The sequence below is a fragment of the Saccoglossus kowalevskii genome, chromosome 11, assembly GCF_978046115.1.
Source record: "Saccoglossus kowalevskii chromosome 11, keSacKowa6.1, whole genome shotgun sequence".
NCBI classification, from domain to species: Eukaryota; Metazoa; Hemichordata; class Enteropneusta; family Harrimaniidae; genus Saccoglossus; species Saccoglossus kowalevskii.
Genome location: NC_140651.1, coordinates 8268629 through 8295270, shown reverse-complemented (window position 1 = coordinate 8295270; position 26642 = coordinate 8268629). Strand labels below are relative to the sequence as shown.

The 26642-nt window shown below is 37.9% G+C and overlaps 1 protein-coding gene across 1 annotated transcript in view; it reads right to left on the bottom strand.

The window, feature by feature from the left end:
• Positions 1-798: 798 nt before the first annotated feature.
• The window catches only part of LOC102804084 (E3 ubiquitin-protein ligase HACE1-like), a 42059-nt gene continuing 16215 nt past the window's right edge, over positions 799-26642 (bottom strand). The window contains exons 13-26 of the mRNA XM_085505712.1: positions 21608-22329; positions 21082-21150; positions 19848-19935; positions 18458-18566; positions 17649-17746; positions 17414-17501; positions 16923-17072; positions 15870-15931; positions 15512-15646; positions 14697-14828; positions 13687-13785; positions 5682-5752; positions 5269-5382; positions 799-2868 (exon numbers count right to left, since the gene is read on the bottom strand). Of these exons, the coding sequence (XP_085361838.1) occupies positions 2766-2868; positions 5269-5382; positions 5682-5752; positions 13687-13785; positions 14697-14828; positions 15512-15646; positions 15870-15931; positions 16923-17072; positions 17414-17501; positions 17649-17746; positions 18458-18566; positions 19848-19935; positions 21082-21150; positions 21608-22329 (2040 nt within the window). The 3' untranslated portion in view covers positions 799-2765. The remainder of the gene's footprint in view (positions 2869-5268; positions 5383-5681; positions 5753-13686; positions 13786-14696; positions 14829-15511; positions 15647-15869; positions 15932-16922; positions 17073-17413; positions 17502-17648; positions 17747-18457; positions 18567-19847; positions 19936-21081; positions 21151-21607; positions 22330-26642) is intronic.

Below are 26642 nucleotides of genomic sequence, written 5' to 3'. Positions count from 1 at the left end.
AATACTAACAAAATTTTAAAATTCATACAATAAGCTTTTCGAAAATGTATAGTTTTGTGGACAAGGGAGGTCATCTTGGTTGTCCAATTAACTAATTAAAATACCTGTTAGGTAAACTGCATCTCTACCTTAATTCTATTTCAACTAGGCAACTCACTGTTAATTATTTGTATTCTTTACTACTGTGATTAGAATTACATTTTTATTTTAATATTTCTAGTGGAATAAGTATCAAATATTTGATGTTGTGGGCTATACTATGGTGACAGTACAACATTCAATTAATTTGAGCCAATTAGGTAACAACTACATTTCACAGTCAATTCAACATGTGCTGGTTGATCTTGCCTCATCTGTAGCTTCATCACTGAATGATGCATTTTATTTTTCTAATGGTATATTTTTTTATCTCAAACTTGCTGGAAATGGACACATGTTGAAAATGTGTTGTTTCTATTGCTCATGGATGTGAAAATGAAAATAATGTGTCTGCCATCATTCAACAAAGATAGCTACAAATTATAGAGAGAATAAATTGTAGCAATAATGGAAGATTGTGTTGACCGAAAAGACACCACAACTTGGAGTGTCTGAGAAATCAGCCTTGTACAACCTCTGCAAAACTGACGGTTGAGGGCGACATGTTACTAACTGGATACTTGGAAAATGATCATAAACATGCAATATGAAATATAAATACATTACCAGTTTATATTATAAACGTTATTTATATTTGAACATTTTCAATTTCTGAACAGGAATTCAAGCGGGATACTTACTCTAAAACAATGCAAGACATTAGAATCAAATAAAGTTTATTACCGGTAATCAACGTTTTAAAATGCACAGTTCTTAAGAATATTTCACAAAAATTCACAAAATTGCTCATATTTCACATGTAATAATTTACAATACATGCATTGGTCAAATACTCAAAACCATTTCAAAACTGCATTTTAATAGCAGTGACAACTATTTGGCCACATTGCACTTATTCATTACTATTAAATTAAAAAAACATTAGTTTATGTTCTTTACAAAATATTCGTAAAATGGTAGTAGATATTAATAGTCCTTAATCATAGTAATTATTCAACATCAGACGGTTTGAAAAAATATTGTTTCTCAATGATGATTGACGCAAATTTTTTTTATATTGAATAATTATCAAGGACTAGGATTACCCACTACTATTTACTGTAAAAAATACTTTATTTTCGCTTAGAATTTATTTTGACTTTTTTTTTCGAAGGGATGATTCAATGAAAATAAGATCTAGCGAATCTACCTGTTTTACATTCAACTCATCAAAAATCAGTGAAAATAAACTCCATACAAAACACCAAAAAAAAGTATTTTCAGTGAAAATTAATTCCAGCTAAAATATAAAGTAGTTTCAGTATTATACCATAACATACATGTGAATCCATTACAGCTCATAGGTAAAGATGTAATAACCCAACATATACTTGAACACTGCAATAGCACTCATATATATAAATGTAGAAAAACTGACAAATTATATTGTTTATTTTGTGTATAAATATTTCAAAAACATATGAAATCTATTTTTTTTCGATCAGGCCACAATTTTAATTCATGATTTTTCCGATAAAAGAAATACCCTGCCTTCATTTGTATTATTTTTTTTTAGGTAATACCCTGCCTCTAAAACGGATACTGACAGTGTTTGTGTAAATTACTAGTATACTGGAAATACAAATTAAAATAAACCATGTGATCATTCTTTCTGTAAGAACCCTGTACCGTATCTGCTTTTTTAGAACCCATACATTTACATTGAATGTTAAAATTTAACATTACCTATAAAATCACCAAGTGTAGAAGAGTTAAAATTCCACCAGAACATTTGTAACTTGTATGCGCCCTCTATTGGTATACACTTCTAATAGAACAGATATGGCATTGCATGGAAGAAAATTCATCACACATTTCAAAACCTAGTTCTAGAAATGAAAACATAAATAATGGGCATAAATAAGCATTTGTATAAATGTAAAATAATTTATGTGATCAGCAACTGTCACTTTTAATAAAACATAAGTTATAGTCAAAAATATAATTTCATATGAAATAATAAGACAACAAAAATACATATTCAAATATTATCTTTCATTTTCATTGAGATATAATCAGATAATCACAATGGTGTAATCGATAAGAAACTTTGCATATAAAAACATGTACTGTATTTTCATAATTATAAACACTACATTTGTTTGTTCAGCCAATTAGCTATATACTGGAGACATTAGCAGAGATTAAACAAAAAGCCAAAATTTGCATGAATTTCCATAATTATTCTTCTGTTCTAGTACTGTTTCTCATTCCCCTAGCTGGTTGTTATTCACTGATGCATTATGCACACTATACAGTCAACCCAAGCACTATATGGCAATGAGTGGAAAACATGCTGTCTCATTTTGAGAAAAAAACTGTTAACATATATGATGAATTAAACAATTAAAGTTTATCTGTGAATGCAGCATTTTGCTTTTGAATATTCTTCTTAGGTGGGACTCACATACGTAAATGTACAGTTATGATGACATCGTTTGGTGGGACTCACATGTCATAATGACAGTGTCCAATTAGGACTCTACAATGGTACAATTATATATTGTATTTCTCTCTATCTGAACCAGCAATTAGCATCTAGTGTGCAAGGTTGAAACCATATGTTCACTCATATTGAAATATGTGTTGGGGGAATTGCCTCTCCTGTTTTACTATATTGCTGTTTTCTAGGTTAGACCATACCCTACACTTCCACACTGTAATGCGACTGACACTCTGTTTTTCAGATCTTCTTTACTGGTATACTCTGGTAGTTTTAGTAGGTTAATGCTGAAATAAATATAAAAATACAAATAAAGGCAATTTACAAACCTATGTATCATAATTGGGTATTCTCACATCTAACAAGTCACAACACCACTAGGGGGCGATCACTAAGTTTCCAGGTACAATATCACAAATGGATCACACCTGACATGCAATGTGAAAATATTACTGGAGGGCGCTCCAAGAACCCAGGCAAAATATTACAAATGGGCATTCTCAGAACTAGCAAACACTCTCATCGTCAGAATATCATTAGGACACTCACTCACTGAGATTGTCGGCCAAATACTACAACTAGATACTCTCACACCTGACACTCCTAACATCAGAATATCACAAGAGGGCACTCTCTAAGACTACATCTAAACCAAATATTACAACTGGATAATCTCACACCTGACACTCCTAACATCAGAATATCACAAGAGGGCGCTCTCTAAGACTACATCTCAGCCAAGTATTACAACTGGATAATCTCACACCTGACACTCCTAACATCAGAATATCACAAGAGGGCACTCTCTAAGACTACATCTCAGCCAATATTACAACTGGATAATCTCACACCTGACACTCCTAACATCAGAATATCACAAGAGGGCGCTCTCTAAGACTACATCTCAGCCAAGTATTACAACTGGATAATCTTACACCTGACACTCCTAACATCAGAATATCACAAGAGGGCACTCTCTAAGACTACATCTCAGCCAATATTACAACTGGATAATCTCACACCTGACACTCCTAACATCAGAATATCACAAGAGGGCGCTCTCTAAGACTACATCTCAGCCAAGTATTACAACTGGATAATCTCACACCTGACACTTCTAACATCAGAATATCACAAGAGGGCACTCTCTAAGACTACATCTCAGCCAAGTATTACAACTGGATATTCTCACACCTGACACTCCTAACATCAGAATATCACAAGAGGGCACTCTCTAAGACTACATCTCAGCCAAGTATTACAACTGGATATTCTCACACCTGACACTCCTAACATCAGAATATCACAAGAGGGCGCTCTCTAAGACTACATCTTAGCCAAATATTACAACTGAATATTCTCACACCTGACACTCCTAACATCAGAATATCACAAGAGGGCACTCTCTAAAAAACATCTCAGCCAAATATTACAACTGATTAATCTCACACCTGACACTCCGAACATCAGACTGTCACAAGAGGGCACTCTCTAAGACTACATCTCAGCCAAATATTACAACTGGATATTCTCACACCTGACACTCCTAACATCAGAATATCACAAGAGGGCGCTCTCTAAGACTACATCTTAGCCAAATATTACAACTGAATAATCTCACACCTGACACTCCTAACATCAGAATATCACAAGAGGGCGCTCTCTAAGACTACATCTCAGCCAATATTACAACTGGATAATCTCACACCTGACACTCCTAACATCAGACTGTCACAAGAGGGCGCTCTCTAAGACTACATCTCAGCCAATATTACAACTGGATAATCTCACACCTGACACTCCTAACATCAGAATATCACAAGAGGGCACTCTCTAAGACTACATCTCAGCCAATATTACAACTGGATAATCTCACACCTGACACTCCTAACATCAGAATATCACAAGAGGGCACTCTCTAAGACTACATCTCAGCCAATATTACAACTGGATAATCTCACACCTGACACTCCTAACATCAGACTGTCACAAGAGGGCGCTCTCTAAGACTACATCTCAGCCAAATATTACAACTGGATATTCTCACACCTGACACTCCTAACATCAGAATATCACAAGAGGGCGCTCTCTAAGACTACATCTCAGCCAAATATTACAACTGGATATTCTCACACCTGACACTCCTAACATCAGAATATCACAAGAGGACGCTCTCTAAGACTACATCGAGGCCAAATATCACAAATGGATACTGTAAAACCATTTATTTTCACTGACATTTAGTTTCACTATTTTGAGCATATTCAATTTTGTCAAGAAAACAATATTAGTTTTATTGTTTGTTTTTTTTGGTTTAATTTAGCAGATTTTACTTATCGGCGAAAATAGCGAAATCAAGACCCAGTGAATAATTAATGCATTTATAGTATTCTCACACCTGACACACACAACATCGTTTTATCACTAGGGGGCGCTCTCTACATACTGCGAGGCACCAGGTTATCCCACACCAATGGTTTTATTCTTAATGACTTCGCTATACGGAAATTACTACAAATGTTTATTCTGTGAAAAGCGATAAAGTTGACCATGGCATTTAGTGTGCAAATAAACTACACACACCATTTGTGCAACCATTGGTCACCTCAGCCTATGGAATGGTTGAAAAACATTTGGTTAGAGTGTGTCTTACATATGGAAGGAGGAGATGAAGGAGAAACACTTACCATGTACTAGCAGTGGGTAATAAGTTTTCCTCATATTTAACGGATGAAATGTTAAATTTCTGAACACCACTTCCACCAGGTAAGAATGCAAATCCACCATGAGGGACTCGGGAACTGATAAATAATTATATTAAATATAGGAATTTTTAAAATTGACAGTTATGTTGAGATGAGATAAGATAAATAATGCTGGTTGTTGAGTATACATATGTAAGTGTAACTGATTCAACTGATTTTTTTGACGATAATTTTTTCTATCATGAATTATTAAGTTAAGTTATGTGATGTGATGGTTGACTAGCACAAAAATCTCTACAAGCTTAATTAAAGTAGTACTTATAATGCAAATTATTCAGAGTCATAGTGATGGCATCACTACAAGACTTTTTGACAGAATGAAATGTTCCACTTACCTTCCTGTTACGAACTGCAGAAGTAAAACTCGTTCCTCTTGAGAGAATTCTCTCACAACTTCCCAAAACCACTACAAGAAATTCAGATTAACTGGTAAAATACCCAAGATGCTCAGTGACATCACCAAGTTGCTCAGTGACATCATCAAGTTGCTCAGTGACATCACCAAGTTGCTCAGTGACACCAATTAGCTGCTCTGTGACATCACTAAGTTGCTCAGTGACATCACAAAGTTGCTCAGTGACATCACAAAGTTGCTCAGTGACATCACCAAGTTGCTCAGTGACACCACTAAGCTGCACTGTGACATCACCAAGTTGCTCAGTGACATCAACAAGTTGCTCAGTGACACCACTAAGCTGCTCTGCGACATCATCAAGTTTATCAGTGACATCACCAAGTTGCTCAGTGACACCACCAACATGCTCAGTGACATCACCAATTGCTCAGTGACATCACCAAGTTGCTCAGTGACATAACCAATTTGCTCAGTGACATCACCAAGTTGCTCAGTGACATCACCAAGTTGCTCAGTGACATCACCAAGTTGCTCAGTGATACCACTAAGCTACTCAGTGACACCACCAACTTGCTCAGTGACATCACCAAGTTGCTCAGTGACACCACTAAGCTGCTCAGTGACACCAATTAGCTGCTCTGTGACATCACTAAGTTGCTCAGTGACATCACAAAGTTGCTCAGTGACATCACAAAGTTGCTCAGTGACATCACAAAGTTGCTCAGTGACATCACCAAGTTGCTCAGTGACACCACTAAGCTGCACTGTGACATCACCAAGTTGCTCAGTGACATCAACAAGTTGCTCAGTGACACCACTAAGCTGCTCTGCGACATCATCAAGTTTATCAGTGACATCACCAAGTTGCTCAGTGACACCACCAACATGCTCAGTGACATCACCAATTGCTCAGTGACATCACCAAGTTGCTCAGTGACATCATCAAGTTGCACTGTGACATCACCAAGTTGCTCAGTGACATAACCAAGTTGCTCAGTGACACCACTAAGCTGCTCAGTGACACCAATTAGCTGCTCTGTGACATCACTAAGTTGCTCAGTGACATCACAAAGTTGCTCAGTGACATCACAAAGTTGCTCAGTGACATCACAAAGTTGCTCAGTGACATCACAAAGTTGCTCAGTGACATCACCAAGTTGCTCAGTGACACCACTAAGCTGCACTGTGACATCACCAAGTTGCTCAGTGACATCAACAAGTTGCTCAGTGACACCACTAAGCTGCTCTGCGACATCATCAAGTTTATCAGTGACATCACCAAGTTGCTCAGTGACACCACCAACATGCTCAGTGACATCACCAATTGCTCAGTGACACCACCAAGTTGCTCAGTGACATCACCAAGTTGCTCAGTGACATCAAGTTGCACTGTGACATCACTAAGTTGCTCAGTGACCCCACTAGTTGCTCTGTGACATCACCAAGTTGCTCAGTGACATCAGCAAGTTGCACTGTGACATCATCAAGTTGCTGTGACAGCACTAAGCTGCTCTGTGACATCACCAAGTTGCTCAGTGACACCACTAAGCTGCTCAGTGACACGACCAAGTTGCTCAGTGATATCAGCAAGTTGCACTGTGACATCACCAAGTTGCTCAGTGACACCACTAAGCTGCTCTGTGACATCACCAAGTTGCTCAGTGACATCACCAAGTTGCTCAGTGACACCATTAAGCTGCTCAGTGACACCACCAAGTTGCTCAGTGACATCACCAAGTTGCTCAGTGACATCACCAAGTTGCTCAGTGACATCACCAAGTTGCTCAGTGACATCACCAAGTAGCTCAGTGACATCACCAAGTTGCACAGTGACATCACCAAGTTGCACAGTGACACCACCAACTTGCTCAGTGACACCACCAACTTGCTTAGTGACATCACCAAGTTGCTCAGTGACATCACCAAGTTGCTCAGTGACATTACCAAGTTGCTCAGTGACATTACCAAGTTGCACAGTGACATTACCAAGTTGCTCAGTGATATCACCAAGTTGCACAGTGACATCACCAAGTTGCTCAGTGACATTACCAAGTTGCACAGTGACATTACCAAGTTGCTCAGTGACATAACCTAGTTGCAGTGACATTACCAAGTTGCTCAGTGACATCACCAAGTTGCTCAGTGACATTACCAAGTTGCTCAGTGACATTACCAAGTTGCACAGTGACATTACCAAGTTGCACAGTGACAATATCAAGTTGCTCAGTGACAATATCAAGTTGCTCAGTGACATCACCAAGTTGCACAGTGATGACATCAAGTTGCTCAGTGACATCACCAAGTTGCACAGTGACAATATCAAGTTGCACAGTGACATCATCAAGTTGCTCAGTGACAATACCAAGTTGCACAGTGACAATATCAAGTTGCTCAGTGACACCACCAAGTTGCACAGTGACATTACCAAGTTGCACAGTGACATTACGAAGTTGCACAGTGACATCACCAAGTTGCTCAGTGACATTACCAAGTTGCACAGTGACATTACCAAGTTGCACAGTGACATTACCAAGTTGCACAGTGACATTACCAAGCTGCTCAGTGACATTACCAAGTTGCACAGTGACATTACCAAGTTGCACAGTGACATTACCAAGTTGCACAGTGACATTACCAAGTTGCACAGTGACATTACCAAGTTGCACAGTGACATCACCAAGTTGCTCAGTGACATTACCAAGTTGCACAGTGACATTACCAAGTTGCACAGTGACATTACCAAGTTGCACAGTGACATCACCAAGTTGCTCAGTGACATTACCAAGTTGCACAGTGACAATATCAAGTTGCACAGTGACATTACCAAGTTGCACAGTGACATTACCAAGTTGCACAGTGACATCACCAAGTTGCTCAGTGACATTACCAAAGTTGCACAGTGACATTACCAAGTTGCACAGTGACATTACCAAGTTGCACAGTGACATCACCAAGTTGCACAGTGACATTACCAAGTTGCACAGTGACATTACCAAGTTGCTCAGTGACATTACCAAGTTGCTCAGTGACATTACCAAGTTGCACAGTGACATTACCAAGTTGCACAGTGACATTACCAAGTTGCACAGTGACATTACCAAGTTGCACAGTGGCATTACCAAGTTGCACAGTGACATCACCAAGTTGCACAGTGACATCACCAAGTTGCTCAGTGACACCACTAAGCTGCTCTGCGACATCATCAAGTTTATCAGTGACATCACCAAGTTGCTCAGTGACACCACCAACATGCTCTGTGACATCACCAAGTTGCTCAGTGACATCACCAAGTTGCACTGTGACATCATCAAGTTGCACTGTGACAGCACTAAGCTGCTCTGTGACATCACCAAGTTGCTCAGTGACACCACTAAGCTGCTCAGTGACACGACCAAGTTGCTCAGTGATATCAGCAAGTTGCACTGTGACATCACCAAGTTGCTCAGTGACACCACTAAGCTGCTCTGTGACATCACCAAGTTGCTCAGTGACATCACCAAGTTGCTCAGTGACACCATTAAGCTGCTCAGTGACACCACCAAGTTGCTCAGTGACATCACCAAGTTGCTCAGTGACATCACCAAGTTGCTCAGTGACATTACCAAGTTGCTCAGTGACATTACCAAGTTGCACAGTGACATTACCAAGTTGCACAGTGACAATATCAAGTTGCTCAGTGACATCACCAAGTTGCACAGTGACGACATCAAGTTGCTCAGTGACATCACCAAGTTGCACAGTGACAATATCAAGTTGCACAGTGACATCATCAAGTTGCTCAGTGACAATACCAAGTTGCACAGTGACAATATCAAGTTGCTCAGTGACACCAAGTTGCACAGTGACATTACCAAGTTGCACAGTGACATTACCAAGTTGCACAGTGACATCACCAAGTTGCTCAGTGACATTACCAAGTTGCACAGTGACATTACCAAGTTGCACAGTGACATTACCAAGTTGCACAGTGACATCACCAAGTTGCTCAGTGACACCATTAAGCTGCTCAGTGACACCACCAAGTTGCTCAGTGACATCACCAAGTTGCTCAGTGACATCACCAAGTTGCTCAGTGACATCACCAAGTTGCTCAGTGACATCACCAAGTAGCTCAGTGACATCACCAAGTTGCACAGTGACATCACCAAGTTGCACAGTGACACCACCAACTTGCTCAGTGACACCACCAACTTGCTTAGTGACATCACCAAGTTGCTCAGTGACATCACCAAGTTGCTCAGTGACATTACCAAGTTGCTCAGTGACATTACCAAGTTGCACAGTGACATTACCAAGTTGCTCAGTGATATCACCAAGTTGCACAGTGACATCACCAAGTTGCTCAGTGACATTACCAAGTTGCACAGTGACATTACCAAGTTGCTCAGTGACATAACCTAGTTGCAGTGACATTACCAAGTTGCTCAGTGACATCACCAAGTTGCTCAGTGACATTACCAAGTTGCTCAGTGACATTACCAAGTTGCACAGTGACATTACCAAGTTGCACAGTGACAATATCAAGTTGCTCAGTGACATCACCAAGTTGCACAGTGACGACATCAAGTTGCTCAGTGACATCACCAAGTTGCACAGTGACAATATCAAGTTGCACAGTGACATCATCAAGTTGCTCAGTGACAATACCAAGTTGCACAGTGACAATATCAAGTTGCTCAGTGACACCACCAAGTTGCACAGTGACATTACCAAGTTGCACAGTGACATTACCAAGTTGCACAGTGACATCACCAAGTTGCTCAGTGACATTACCAAGTTGCACAGTGACATTACCAAGTTGCACAGTGACATTACCAAGTTGCACAGTGACATTACCAAGCTGCTCAGTGACATTACCAAGTTGCACAGTGACATTACCAAGTTGCACAGTGACATTACCAAGTTGCACAGTGACATTACCAAGTTGCACAGTGACATTACCAAGTTGCACAGTGACATCACCAAGTTGCTCAGTGACATTACCAAGTTGCACAGTGACATTACCAAGTTGCACAGTGACATTACCAAGTTGCACAGTGACATCACCAAGTTGCTCAGTGACATTACCAAGTTGCACAGTGACAATATCAAGTTGCACAGTGACATTACCAAGTTGCACAGTGACATTACCAAGTTGCACAGTGACATCACCAAGTTGCTCAGTGACATTACCAAGTTGCACAGTGACATTACCAAGTTGCACAGTGACATTACCAAGTTGCACAGTGACATCACCAAGTTGCACAGTGACATTACCAAGTTGCACAGTGACATTACCAAGTTGCTCAGTGACATTACCAAGTTGCTCAGTGACATTACCAAGTTGCACAGTGACATTACCAAGTTGCACAGTGATATTACCAAGTTGCACAGTGACATTACCAAGTTGCACAGTGGCATTACCAAGTTGCACAGTGACATCACCAAGTTGCACAGTGACATCACCAAGTTGCTCAGTGACACCACTAAGCTGCTCTGCGACATCATCAAGTTTATCAGTGACATCACCAAGTTGCTCAGTGACACCACCAACATGCTCTGTGACATCACCAAGTTGCTCAGTGACATCACCAAGTTGCACTGTGACATCATCAAGTTGCTGTGACAGCACTAAGCTGCTCTGTGACATCACCAAGTTGCTCAGTGACACCACTAAGCTGCTCAGTGACACGACCAAGTTGCTCAGTGATATCAGCAAGTTGCACTGTGACATCACCAAGTTGCTCAGTGACACCACTAAGCTGCTCTGTGACATCACCAAGTTGCTCAGTGACATCACCAAGTTGCTCAGTGACACCATTAAGCTGCTCAGTGACACCACCAAGTTGCTCAGTGACATCACCAAGTTGCTCAGTGACATCACCAAGTTGCTCAGTGACATCACCAAGTTGCTCAGTGACATTACCAAGTTGCTCAGTGACATTACCAAGTTGCACAGTGACATTACCAAGTTGCACAGTGACAATATCAAGTTGCTCAGTGACATCACCAAGTTGCACAGTGACGACATCAAGTTGCTCAGTGACATCACCAAGTTGCACAGTGACAATATCAAGTTGCACAGTGACATCATCAAGTTGCTCAGTGACAATACCAAGTTGCACAGTGACAATATCAAGTTGCTCAGTGACACCACCAAGTTGCACAGTGACATTACCAAGTTGCACAGTGACATTACCAAGTTGCACAGTGACATCACCAAGTTGCTCAGTGACATTACCAAGTTGCACAGTGACATTACCAAGTTGCACAGTGACATTACCAAGTTGCACAGTGACATTACCAAGCTGCTCAGTGACATCATCAAGTTGCTCAGTGACAATACCAAGTTGCACAGTGACAATATCAAGTTGCTCAGTGACACCACCAAGTTGCACAGTGACATTACCAAGTTGCACAGTGACATTACCAAGTTGCACAGTGACATCACCAAGTTGCTCAGTGACATTACCAAGTTACTCAGTGACATTACCAAGTTGCACAGTGACATTACCAAGTTGCACAGTGACATTACCAAGCTGCTCGGTGACATTACCAAGTTGCACAGTGACATTACCAAGTTGCACAGTGACATTACCAAGTTGCACAGTGACATTACCAAGTTGCACAGTGACATTACCAAGTTGCACAGTGACATCACCAAGTTGCTCAGTGACATTACCAAGTTGCACAGTGACATTACCAAGTTGCACAGTGACATTACCAAGTTGCACAGTGACATCACCAAGTTGCTCAGTGACATTACCAAGTTGCACAGTGACATTACCAAGTTGCACAGTGACATTACCAAGTTGCACAGTGACATTACCAAGTTGCACAGTGACATCACCAAGTTGCTCAGTGACATTACCAAGTTGCACAGTGACATTACCAAGTTGCACAGTGACATTACCAAGTTGCACAGTGACATCACCAAGTTGCTCAGTGACATTACCAAGTTGCACAGTGACATTACCAAGTTGCACAGTGACATCACCAAGTTGCTCAGTGACATCACCAAGTTGCTCAGTGACATTACCAAGTTGCACAGTGACATCACCAAGTTGCACAGTGACATCACCAAGTTGCACAGTGACATTACCAAGTTGCACAGTGACATCACCAAGTTGCACAGTGACATCACCAAGTTGCACAGTGACATTACCAAGTTGCACAGTGACATCACCAAGTTGCACAGTGACATTACCAAGTTGCACAGTGACATTACCAAGTTGCACAGTGACATTACCAAGTTGCACAGTGACATCACCAAGTTGCACAGTGACATTACCAAGTTGCACAGTGACATTACCAAGTTGCACAGTGACATTACCAAGTTGCTCAGTGACATTACCAAGTTGCACAGTGACATTACCAAGTTGCACAGTGACATTACCAAGTTGCACAGTGACATTACCAAGTTGCTCAGTGACATTACCAAGTTGCACAGTGACATTACCAAGTTGCACAGTGACATTACCAAGTTGCACAGTGACATTACCAAGTTGCTCAGTGACATTACCAAGTTGCACAGTGACATTACCAAGTTGCAGTGACATTACCAAGTTGCACAGTGACATTACCAAGTTGCACAGTGACATTACCAAGTTGCTCAGTGACATTACCAAGTTGCTCAGTGACACCACCAAGTTGCACAGTGACATTACCAAGTTGCACAGTGACATTACCAAGTTGCACAGTGACATCACCAAGTTGCTCAGTGACATTACCAAGTTGCACAGTGACATTACCAAGTTGCACAGTGACATTACCAAGTTGCACAGTGACATCACCAAGTTGCTCAGTGACATTACCAAGTTGCACAGTGACAATATCAAGTTGCACAGTGACATTACCAAGTTGCACAGTGACATTACCAAGTTGCACAGTGACATCACCAAGTTGCTCAGTGACATTACCAAGTTGCACCAACACCAACATCAATAGTACTAGTCCCCAATCCAAGCCTACATACATTACAGTAGATGTCAGTCAATATTACACACCTTTATAACGGGGTCATCTTTGGTATATCCACTGTTATATTCTGAGTTTTCATACCAGTCCTCAACGTCAATCTCTGGCAAACCTGACAACATCAATTCCTGCAAACAGGTACATATATTTATAGGTACATACTTAGTTAGATATATTAGTTAGTTATAATATGAGGTTATTGCGAGAATACCTCAAAGTATGCATGAAAACAGTACAGCTGGAGTTTCGACCGGCGTGCAGCAGAGGTCAATGCGACGGTGTACTGTCTGTGTGCATACTTTGAGGTATTCTCGTAATAACCTTATTATTATACATCCTTTTCTTCCAAGGATACACCATGGGAATGCCTAAATCCAAAAGGTTTAGAACAGAATCAGCAAACTTCTTTGTGTTGAATCTTGTCAAACTCTGGTGGCAGCCATGTTTGTTTTTATTATTAGAGGACGCTTACGTGCGTAATCATTCCATATTTGGAATTCGCATTTCCTACTATGGTAGGATGAAAATACCCTGTAAAATATCGCAAAATTATGGCATGCTGTAACTTATGGCGTTACGGTGACAGATGTATAATACTTAGTTATAATAATATTACAAGTCAAATGTGTTGCAACCACAAAGTACAGATCTATCAATTTAATGCATTTATGTGAAATCACTGCAGTGTCTCTATGAATGTGTGCACGTAAAGTAATTTTAAGTATTTAGCACAGATACAAGTGCAGATTAAAATTGTTTTCTATTCTATACTATACAGAAGATACATTCGAAGATGTGATCATGATATTATTTTTACCAAGGATTTATAAGATCAGGGTGTGCAAGTTGTATATTATGTGATGAAGAAGTCACAAGAATTGTAAGATTAGCAAAAAATCTCCAAAGTAAATTTCTAGTGGAAATGAGTGATTTTGTAAAATAAATAAATAAATCAATAAATAAGTGAAATGGTTGAGCTAACTATTTGACTGTGTTCAATCAGGGAATAAAGAACAAAGTTAAAATAAAGCAAACTAACCAATTCATACTCATCGAATAGCTGCACTAATGCTGGTGGAATGAAATCATGAAATCCACGTAGAAAACTGTTAATCTGTGGTTGTATTGCTCTCGTCATTCGTAACTCAGTTACAAGCTGTACATACTCTGCCTGGAGGAATGGACAAAATAAAGATTGGAACAAAGAATTAAAAAGCAACAATATTAATTAAATTGGTTGAACATAGCTACTTTCAATGTCACTGTCACTGTCATTAATAAATGTGAAGTCAAATGAGAAAGAAAGAAATTAAAGCTTTGTTTTGTTTAAAATATTAAACAATTTTGACACAAGTTAATAGTTTTGGGGTCTTTTTTTACCAAGCATGAAATATTTTTTGGGGGGGAAACAAATTCTGAAACGTGCAAAAATTGGCCATTTTGGAACTATACTGTATTCCCATAGAAATACATGTTAAAGCCATATTTCACAATAAATACATATCATTCAGCAATATTTGTCATTATTCACGGCAATCCTAAATACCAGAAAAATGTTTTGATAGGCAAAAACATTTTCGCAAAAGAAACCAATGGTGTGACACCTTTATTTGTGTGAAAAGTAGTATATGACATTATTTTTTTTTATCAGGATTTTGTGAGCAACTATCTAAAATAAATTCATATGATAATGGTCAAGAAAATCTGGTGATCATCAAGTTCTACTGGTAGTCAACTAACTTAAAGACTGAAATGAGTACTGGTAAACAAACTACTGCCACACACACATTTAGATTCTTGCTATTGTCTACATTCAAGTATACCTACTCGACTATTTAGACTCTGTATACTCACTTTGTTATCATTCGTTACTGGTATTGTAGTACCCGATGGTTTGAGCTCTACTTCCTGCATTGCACCAAACACATCAGTCTCAACAGAGAATGTCAATTCTAAACCAATATCACTGATATCATGGTCCAATATCCACTGAACAATTAAAAAGACCAAAAAATCAATAGTTTGGTAATTAATATATTTAAGATTTGATTTCTGAATTCAACAGGCTTTAGAAAAAGAATGTTCAGTTTACAAGTGTAAGGGTATGAAGATTTCTTTCGAAACAAAACTAATTGTTTTCAGGTCAGACAAAATGCTGATGGTAAACTCTCCTAAGTGCAGCCCAGAGTAAAGACTATTTTTAAATACAAACCTGTAAGTTTTTAGCATATTCAGGATCAATAGATGCAACATCATGATAATTTACAGGAATACCTATTATAACAAATACAAGAATGAATATACAGGATGAGAAGACTGCTTTATTTGTAATTACTACCGACACGTGTAGCATTTGAATACCAATGCGTGTCAGTTAAGCATCCTCCGCCTGCTTTTTAAAGCGGGGGAGTCGTCACCTGTGCATGCGTCAGATGGCCATAGCGTGTCATTGTTTACAAACAAGCATCTACCCATGAGCCTTTGCCTTCTTAGCGCGTGTTGTTATCATCAACTGGGACTCAATTCCCGTGTGTGCGCAGATGACGACCCTCCCGCTTAAAAATTGCAACATTTCAGCAGAGTTGGACTTACATGTATCATAGAAGATATCATTATTTTGAAAACAATAATTTTAAGTGAAACCAGACACACTTGAAAAACGATGGATGACATGTGAAAATTGTTTTTGTAACAAAATGGGCACCAATTGATCAAGTGTCTGAGTGATGGTTAAGAATACATAAAAATAAATACATAAAAAAAAAAATCACAAAAAGAATGATGTGCAACAAGAACCAATCATGTGTGATGTCCATAACAGATTTGAATAAAATAGAAAACAGTTCGTGACGTTAAAATTTTTGTGATTTCAATTTTTTTGAACAAAGATAAAGATGATCACCAGTTTTATAATTTTATCAAAAAAATTACCGAATCAAACATGCAACCCATTACTTGTATGTCTTACATTAGTACTCAATGTAAACAAAATTGATAAAATCTTATCTCAGAAACTTAGGGGGAAAAATGGCCACCATTCTTCGATTTTAAATCAAATCGCAAAACATCAATAACAAGTGTGAATGAAATAGGCACAGACAAGCCTTAGATATCGTTGAACACATGATTAGTAATTTGTATAACTGCATTCTCAATAACTGATGTATGATATTTCATAAACCAAATAGTCTTTATAATTTTTTTTATTTGAAAAAAATATGACTTCAATAATATGAGTGTATAACATTTCAGATTGAATACTCACCCAAAATATGTTTATAAAAAGATCTAGTGAAATAGACAGACAGCAAATGCTTATGATACAGTGCCATGCCCATCAACTGACCAGCAAAACAAAAATAATTCAGATGATCTGGATTTATTGAAGAATTACTATTTGGCTGAAATGTAGAACCTGTAAATATAATTACCGGTATAAGATAAATATAGATTGATAGACCCTGGCCAATTAATAAGGTGCATAAATTATTAACCATTTAATAAATATAATAGTTAGATGTTGGTGACTCCCCAGAACTTCCATAATATGTAACTGACTTTAATAATCTGTCATTCCCAACATTCCCCATTTTTTTCCAGTGTTGTGAGATGTGCATTTATACAAATTTAAATCTATTGTGAATGTGTGTGGGAGCCAATAGTACTTGAGTATATTGTACTTGCAGACCCTAGCTAATTAATAAAGTGCATAATTTATTAAGCACTTATAGCAAAATACAGATTGAAGTCACATACCATCAGCAGACTGTGTAAATAGAGCATAATCAGGATTGAGTATTTCTTTTGAGAGAGTATCAAACCACTCTCTGACAACACCTTGACCCTGGTAAAAGGAAACATTCAAAGAAGACACTATTACAATCTGTTACTAACCCTAAAAACACATCATAAAAAGCTGATATAATGTTTCAATATATAATTGACATAAGAAACAGGACCTGGAAGTATGGAGTATAAAAAACAAACTTACCATGCCATCTTCACCAGAGAATCTGACGGCAATACCCTGTTTTAATTTTTCTGAACTGGCTTTTTTAACTACTTCACAACTACTATTGAAGAGAGAATCTAATGATAAGAAAAACATTTCCAGCTTTAGCAGTATATTAAGAACGTAAATCATACAATTTCCAATACACCACAGACTGAATAAATAATTACCTTAGATTGTATTTTGTAATGTAGATGCAAAAAAAAAAAGGCCGCCTACAAGTCAGCAAATTTGAATAAACTTAAAGCAAAATGGATTGAGTATCGTACTACATGTATGTACAACATTGCAATCACAAATGAACCACACTATTCTCAGTACCTCAAATACAAATTCATTCGATTTTGGAACTTTTTCACTCCACACATTACATCATGGTACGACTCTTCAGAAGACACTTGCATAAAACTGCTCACACTAGTAATAATTAAAGTCACACATTAGTTTAATTAGTTATTTAATTATTCATTCATTAGGCATAAAAAGAACCAAATTACAGATCTGGGATGTGGGTAAGTTCCAGTCATCCTGCAGTAATCTCCTACTCGTTGCAATAAGAATGCTGTTATTTTTTATGTGCACTTAGAAGAGGAACAACACACAGGACTAACAACTTCACATCTCTTTGACTGGATGCCATATTCCCAACCATGAATGTCATGAGCCTTGCAAGTGACCAGTATGTATTCTTATTTTCAACACTACTGAGTACACAACTGACATGGGAGTCAAACCTGCAATCTCTTTGATCATCCGTCCACACATCAGGTTTCACTGAAAACTCTTACCTCTGTGTACGAGTAAAACATCATCATCTACAGGAGGTCTGTGTACGTATGTTTCTTCTTCTAAAGGAAGTAAGTTATCATAAAACCATTCTCTTCTCAGATGGAAGGGCTGTCAATAAAAATATACCATTGTTAATACAGCAATGTCATGTTCCATATGGGTAATATTTAATGTACATGTAAAAAAAACAGATGTGTGTATAACATCCACCAAATAAAAGGTAACAAGTACTTGCACTACATAGTCCCTGTGAATTCTCAAGTTTAAGAAATATATAAGGTTTGAACATGAACAGACAAAAGATGTCAGAGATATGGCTTCAAAACTGTATTCACTGAAACAAAATGGCCATCAGTCAGCCATTTTGAGGTTTATCTGGTAAATAAGGATCCCATAAATAAAAATACAAAGTTTGAACAAAATCTCAGTAAGTATAAAACTGCTTGACTTATTGTAACAACAACAAGCAGCCTGTCGGCTGAGATAGCTCCGGGGTGGGGCAAGTGGAATGGAATACATTGAATGGGGTAAGTGAAATGGGGTAATTGGTGTGGGGGTAAGTGGAGTGGGGTAAGTGGAGTGGGTGAGTGGAGTGGGGTAAGTGGAGTGGGGTAAGTGGAGTGGGTAAGTGGGATGGGTAAGTGGGGACGGGTAAGTGGGGACGGGTAAGTGGAGACGGATAAGTGGAATGGGTGAGTGGAGTGGGGTAAGTGATGTGGGTAAGTGGGATGGGTAAGTGGAGTTGGTAAAGTGGAGTGGGCTAAGTGGAATGGGATACATTGAATGGGGTAAGTGAAGTGGGGTAATTGGTGTGGGGGTAAGTGGAGTGGGGTAAGTGATGTGGGTAAGTGGGATGGGTAAGTGGAGACGGGTAAGTGGAGACGGGTAAGTGGAGACGGGTAAGTGGAGACGGGTAAGTGGAGACGGGTAAGTGGAGACGGGTAAGTGGAGTGGGGTAAGTGATGTGGGGTAAGTGATGTGGGTAAGTTGGATGGGTAAGTGGGATGGGTAAGTGGGATGGGTAAGTGGGATGGGTAAGTGGGGACGGGTAAGTGGGGACGGGTGAGTGGAGACGGGTGAGTGGAGTGGGTGAGTGGAGTGGGGTAAGTGATGTGGGGTAAGTGGGGACGGGTAAGTGGGGACGGGTAAGTGGGGACGGGTAAGTGGGGACGGGTAAGTGGGGACGGGTAAGTGGGGACGGGTAAGTGGAGACGGGTAAGTGGAGACGGGTAAGTGGGATGGGTAAGTGGGATGGGTAAGTGGGATGGGTGTAGTGGGAACGGGTAAGTGGAGATAGGTTAGTGGAGTTAGCAAAGTGGAGTGGGGTAATTGGAATGGTTAAGTGGAATGAAGGGGAATGAATATACAATGATTACTGTTAATACTAACCTGTGATTTAATTATATGCATGAACCTAGACATCAACTCTGGGCACTCCAATAAAAAATCAAAATAATCAAAAATAATTGTAGGATTCCTATGAAATGAAATACAGCAAAATATTAATTTTATATTTCAAGAAAATTTGAGTATTTATCTCTACCATACAGTTGTCAGATTGGTTCCATATATAATGTAGAATACTGTACAAAACTTGATTATTTGTTGAGTGTTATTTTTTTGGTCAAAAGTGATTTAAAAAAAATTAGCTTCTAAACCATGCTTCTGTTTCCTGTCAAAATTGGTTTATGGGTACATCTGTTTACTGTGAAAAAAGTGCCGTCTTGAAAACTGTCTAACAGTTGTCAATTTTGCAGGGCAGCAAGCTCAAATTTCACTACTTCAAGTTTATGCATAAATTAACACCCAGGCTAGTTGTCTGTACGATTGTTGTAACACTGTTCAACCAAAAACAATGCCCCGACGGCGTTTTGAAGATAAACACATTGTCAATCATTTGTGAAAATTTCAAAACAAAAGGTCAAAGCCTCTAGGAGCTATATTTTTTTAAGTTCTAGGATGTGCACTAAAAAGAAGATGAGATAATTGCTAATTTGCATAACAATTCACTCAGTAAGAAGTTTGCTAATGCTCATAATTAAAATGGCTGTAACAGTTCCAAATTTAAATGTATTATAGTTTTGTTAAAAGTTAAATATAGTGCATAATTTGGAGATCCCGTTATTTCTTTTTTTCACCATGTTTCTTTTTTATTATTTATGTACAGCCTTACTAAATCTTGCTAAGCATTCAAAAGAGAGAATGTTTGCACCTGTTATCTATATTTTAAAGTCGTTTTTTGAGTATGTTCCACCATTCACAATTCTACAAAATTTGAACAGTCTTTAGCCAAGACTGTTTGAATAATAAAAAGAAAAAAAAAAAATTCACTCCCAAGTGCCCACAAACCTGCATCTCTACCTTAACTATTGTACATTTCTTTCAGAAATGCCACAGAGTAGACTAGTCATTGTACGCATTGTCTTACGCTTAGTAAATGAGGTACACTGTGGTTATCAGTTGTTTAATTTTTTGTTGTTCAAGGTTGGTTGCAAGACCATGGGTCTAACCCTGCATTGCCGTGAAATTGAGTACAAATGAATTGTGATGCATCATGGGAGGTACCAAAGACATGATTACAGTGATATTTACTGGGAATTACTTTCAAAATACCAGTACTTACCTTGTAACTAGAAATTTTAAAACATCGTCATGTCGACAGACAAACTCAATAAATCTTGGTGATGTCATTCTGAGAGGTAAAAAATCAGTATTTTTAAAAATTAGAAAATATATTTTAATCATTACATTTTTATTAATTTATTTAAAGTTTTGCTGTTTTGAACATAGAATCAAGCATTTACACATTCTTGTTCGGATAATGTCCATTTAGGAAGATATAAAAATATTTTTTTTGGCCTAAACTCACAATTTAACTTAAATATGACTCACAAATCTAGGCTTGGTTATTCTGGTGTATACTGTAAAAGACTTTATTTTCGCTTGAAATTAATTTTCACTATTTTCGCTGAAGGAATGATTCAGTGAAAATAAAGTCCAGCGAATATATCTTTTTTTCTATATTTTACATTCAAATCAACAAAAATCAGTGAAAATAAATTCCATACAAAACACTCAAAGATTCTTTTCAGCGAAAATTAATTACAACTAAAATAAAGTATTTTACAGTATTTAATACTGCTTTATACCTGTCTTTCGATTGGCAGGAGCAGCACATATAGAATGCCTGGGTTACTGCACATAGTCTATCAGCTGTAGCAGACACCATGTCATGAGCACTATGCATGTTATCATTTTGTTTATCGCTCTCGGTTAATAAATTATTCCTGATATCGGAGACAGATGCATCGTCAGATGCCAACATGGCGATGTCTCCAAAGATACCATCCTGCTCGGAAGCTCGCCGCCTGACTTCCTTTGACACTGTGCGTAAGATATCTTCCTCTCTTGGGACAGGTTTCAAGCCAAGTGTGGGAATGAAGACATCATCTGTAGCTCTCACAATTAGGTTTGCTGCAAACAGTTCTTCCACAGTTTTAGTGTCATTTCCCTCTCTCACTGTAACATCCCCACATAGTGGTTCCTCGTTAGATGCTTTTTCTTCTTCTTCTTCATTGTGTGATTGCAGACGTTGTAAATTTCCTTCAAAATGCCCAGCTGACATTGACACATCTTCACCAGTGTCAACATCACTTGTGTCGGCTTTGACTTTTCGTGGAGTTCCTCTGATCAGTGATTGAGCACGCACTTCCTTCTCAATGGCTAATTTGTCAAGCGCTGCTTCTAAAGCGTTATCAACAACAGTTTTTGCTACTTCCGATGCCTGTGCTTTCGCATGTTCGGCTCTTTTCAGCTCAGAACCAATCAAAAAAAGCCACTCTTCTAATGAATTCCACAGCAACTCAAGCGGCTACAAGAACAAGAACACGAAAAGAACACAATAAAAATCACTGACATCCACAGAGTGCCATAAATATTACAATTATATATTTTCGTTGTAGTTGCTAATTGCTAACTTTGAACATGCAAGTGAAATGTACATATACCATACATATGTAATCACGTTTCTATTATAATATTTTTATGACAATTTAATACTGACATTACAAGCAGTTTGACAAGCACCTGTAAAGCTTAGCAACCATATTATATTTGTTAATGACTGAAAGAATCTCAGCCAGTGGATTTGGCGTCCGCTGGGCAAAATTCACCCAGGATAGAAGGTCAATGCAGGGTAGCAGGGGAAGGGGTCCAGTTTTCAAAGTTAAACCTTAAGTAGAATTTGAACTAAAGATCTGACCATGTTTTTTTTGTATCCTATTAATTCACTCACTCCAACAAATAATTATCTCTACCAAGTTTATCCGTTCATGTACATGCATGGGATATAAGGTGCAATTTTTTTTTTTAACATGATTCACACTGAGCCAAAACAATATCTGTGGTACCAAATGAACATAAATGGTATATGCAATTCTCACCTACATGTGGACAGACAGAAAATTAACTCGGTCAACCAAAAAATTGTACATATTCTCCTGCTGTTGCATATTATAAATATATTCTAATATACATTGTATTAACCTAACATGACATATTACAGTGTGCTTCCTAATTTGATTTCACAATTTTTGGTTCAGTACATGTAACTAAATAAAAAAATTGTTCTGGTTATTACACATAGGAGTTCAAAAGAGACCATTTACGACTTTTCTGGTGGCCAATTTCTACCAAAATACTGTAAAAATAGAAGAAAAATCCGAAAACACACAAAAAAAATCAGAACTTACACAAATTGATGAAAAACTGGAGATTACACTCATTATTTGTAAATTAAAAAAATATTATGGTCATGGATAAGCCGTCTCAACAGTGGAAGATATGCTAGAAAATTTACAACATACTGTAGAGGCTTAATGTATGCACATAGATCATGAAATACACTGTCACTTTATCAGAAAAATGTACACACAATGCACATAGTTAAACCAATTAAAATAGACTTAATCAATAAGCTACTTGTTAAGTTTTATCTAAATTTAATTACACGATAGCTGTGTCCTTGATGCATAAACTGATCATTTTATCCAAATAACCAGGATTTAATACAATTATTGATAGACTACTTTCAAATAAGTACATGTTCATATTTATCTGATTATTTGTTTTCAGCCTCTATGTTGTCAATGAAAAGTTTATATTGATGTGTTCCAGTGTACTGTGGTAAATAATATGCATTGTGAAGTAAATTTGTATGCCAGCAACTTAGGTCAAAAATACAAATATATCTACCAACTTTGCAAGCACTTTGCACAACTGTGCACAGCATCAACAACTTGTTCGTTGAAAATTAGAGGGAATTTGAAAACTTTCCATGAATTTAAAAAATACAAAAATCTCCTAGATTTTCCACTATAAATGATTGATATCACAGTAAAAAAGAATGCGCAAACATTGCCACATATCTTTTCCATGTGTGTGATGAAACCAAAAACAAACAAGCAGCCTGTCGGCTGAGATAGCTCCGCTGTTAGCAATGCACATTTTAATTAAAGAACTGAAGATATCATTAGAAAATGAACAATATGTGTAGTATCAAAGCAATCAAACTTGCCGTTTTGAACAAGAATTCGAAAATATCACTTTTTACCAAAAATGACAAAAATATTCATCAAAATTAGAGAATTGAAGATATCATCAAGAAATAAACAAATCAAAGAAAGGCCTACCCAAGGTTCATATACACCAAGTATCAAAACAATCCGGCTTGTAGTTTTCAAGAATAAGTCAAAAAAGACGGACAACGACAGAGTCGACAGCGGGGCTAAAAAATCCACCAGCTGGCTTAAATGATGTAAATATATAAACCTGGAGACAATTTGTTAATATTTAATTGATCATTTTATATCACTGAATGAGAGACCATTTCATCATGCACTGTTGAGTGGTTATAGTGTACTGTATTTGCTCTATTAGAAGCGCATCTTAAATAGAAGCAATGTCTTTTGCTTTTTTCCATTCAAATAAATAATCTCTCATAAAAAATAATTGTAATTTGTGATAGAAAAGCATAAAAATACAAAAGAAAATGGCATAAAATTGAAGCACATTTTTATTAAGGCAAACATAATATACAAGTTGAATTTGCACTTGACCTTTAAAGTGCCTGTGCAATGACCACCCTCACGTTTCCCATTTTAGATCTGTATTCCACTGAAATGGGCAGTTATTGATTTTTTTGCTGAAAATGATTACTCGTATCCAAGTAAATTTGGGATATTTCTCGTGTTGTAGCCACGCCCACCTATTCTGAAACGGTCGACTGTTTCCGGAATTCCGACTCTCGCCGAAAGTGCGCCACCAAATGCCAAAATGTGAGAGGAAGTCATACCCCTGAGCCGTAATAACACTGGTCATTCAGTATACTTTTAAACGATATACATTTTTCAGTCGGCGTTTTTTTTGTCTTTTTTTTTTTGTCTATTTTCTTCTTCTTTATTGAGAGAGAGAGAGTTTTTAGATGTTGTGTTGTGGGCAGTTGCAGTGAAACGTATAGTTATAGTGTAAGTATTCACACGTTTCTAATCGATCCAAAGGTGCGACATCAGTGGACGAAAGCCACTTAGCCTCAGATTCCTTTTTTGGAAAAACTGTCCTCGTCCATGAAAAAAAAAAATAGGTTTAAAGAGAAACGCCGACAACATAAACCTGGCGCAACACTTTTGAAAGAAATAGATTCCGGACCATGATCACCGAGGCAGATTTCAGAAGAGAGAGAGACGTCCGGCAAGTGTTTTAAATGAGTTGACTTTTTTTGCGATCCTGACGGATTATCGTTTTATAGAGACCATTTAGTCCCTGTTAAGTAAAAGGTAGCAATAATTTTGACAGTGACACGAAAACGAAGCGTCGGACAAACAGGAAATTACACTGCCCTTACACACTGCTAATTGTTTTCATTTTCGAAGGCTAAAAGTTTCTGAATTGCTTGGTGGTTGGTGTTGAATGTCGAATTCACACCTCTGTTCTTTTTTACCTCCATGCTTGCAGCTTGATCTGCGTAATAATTTCTGAAATAAGAATCCGGCTTTGGCTTTCCACCAAATAAAGTTTTAATATGATGTTATAATTATGACAATCACGCCATGGAATACGCTTACTCGAATCCACTCTGAATTTATCTGTATGTGTGTCGATCTCGGTTATTTTTGTTATCCAGTTAAATGCCGCTTTTAACGCACTTACCCTCGTCGTGACCCGACGCTTTCACCTATTTCAACAAAATTTCAATTTATTTCCACGCGGCTGTCATTTATTTAGTAACTGTGATTTGTCGTTTTTTAAAATTATTTTATAGTGATCACTATAATAGTCTAATGTTTAGAATGTCAAAATATGTTCTCTTTTATTTTAATTTTGAAAGTTTTACTCAGACGATCGATGAAATAAAACAGTGTAGTGACGTGCCTAGTAACCTGCTAAATAACAAGATAATTCCGACGTGTCCAGCGACAGTGTACAAACGTGCGCCGCTGACGATCACGGTGACCAGCTACACCAGAACGCTACACCAGAACGCATATTTCGCATCTAACTCAACCCCATGCAACAAAAATTGATACTATGTGTTCAGTATGGTCCATTCCTCTTCGACGAACAAGTACATAAGTGAAAATTTAGTCAAAGACGAGAAAATTGCAGAAGAAATTTGCCTTTTTTTATATTTACACGTATCGGCAATGCAAGCTGCCATGTGACTCCCCCTTCTTACGTCACAAGGGGAATTTCTGTATGCAAATAAGAAGCTAATGAGGAGCCTCGTTTTAAAATACACAAAAATAAAGTTGCCGTAGATTGAGTTTAAAACACATTTTTTCACTTAAAAAAATAATTCATGCTTAGAAACATAAAAAATAATAATATTTATGTATCAATGGATAATTTTAGGCGTGAAAATAGCAGCCATTTCACAGGCACTTTAATCTATAACACAGCTCAATACAGTCCCTAACATCACATTTAATAAAAACAAGCCATGCATGGCACAGTCCTTGTTAGTTATAAAATTTAAGATATATAGTTTTGTTTATAGTTTTGTTAGAAGTATGGATCCAGAAGCTGATGCTTGATTATGATGATTTTTTAACACTGAAATGATTGACATTCAGTCATCTTGTATCTGGTCAAACGAGTATTTGTCCATATTGAGAGATATTGCTGTGG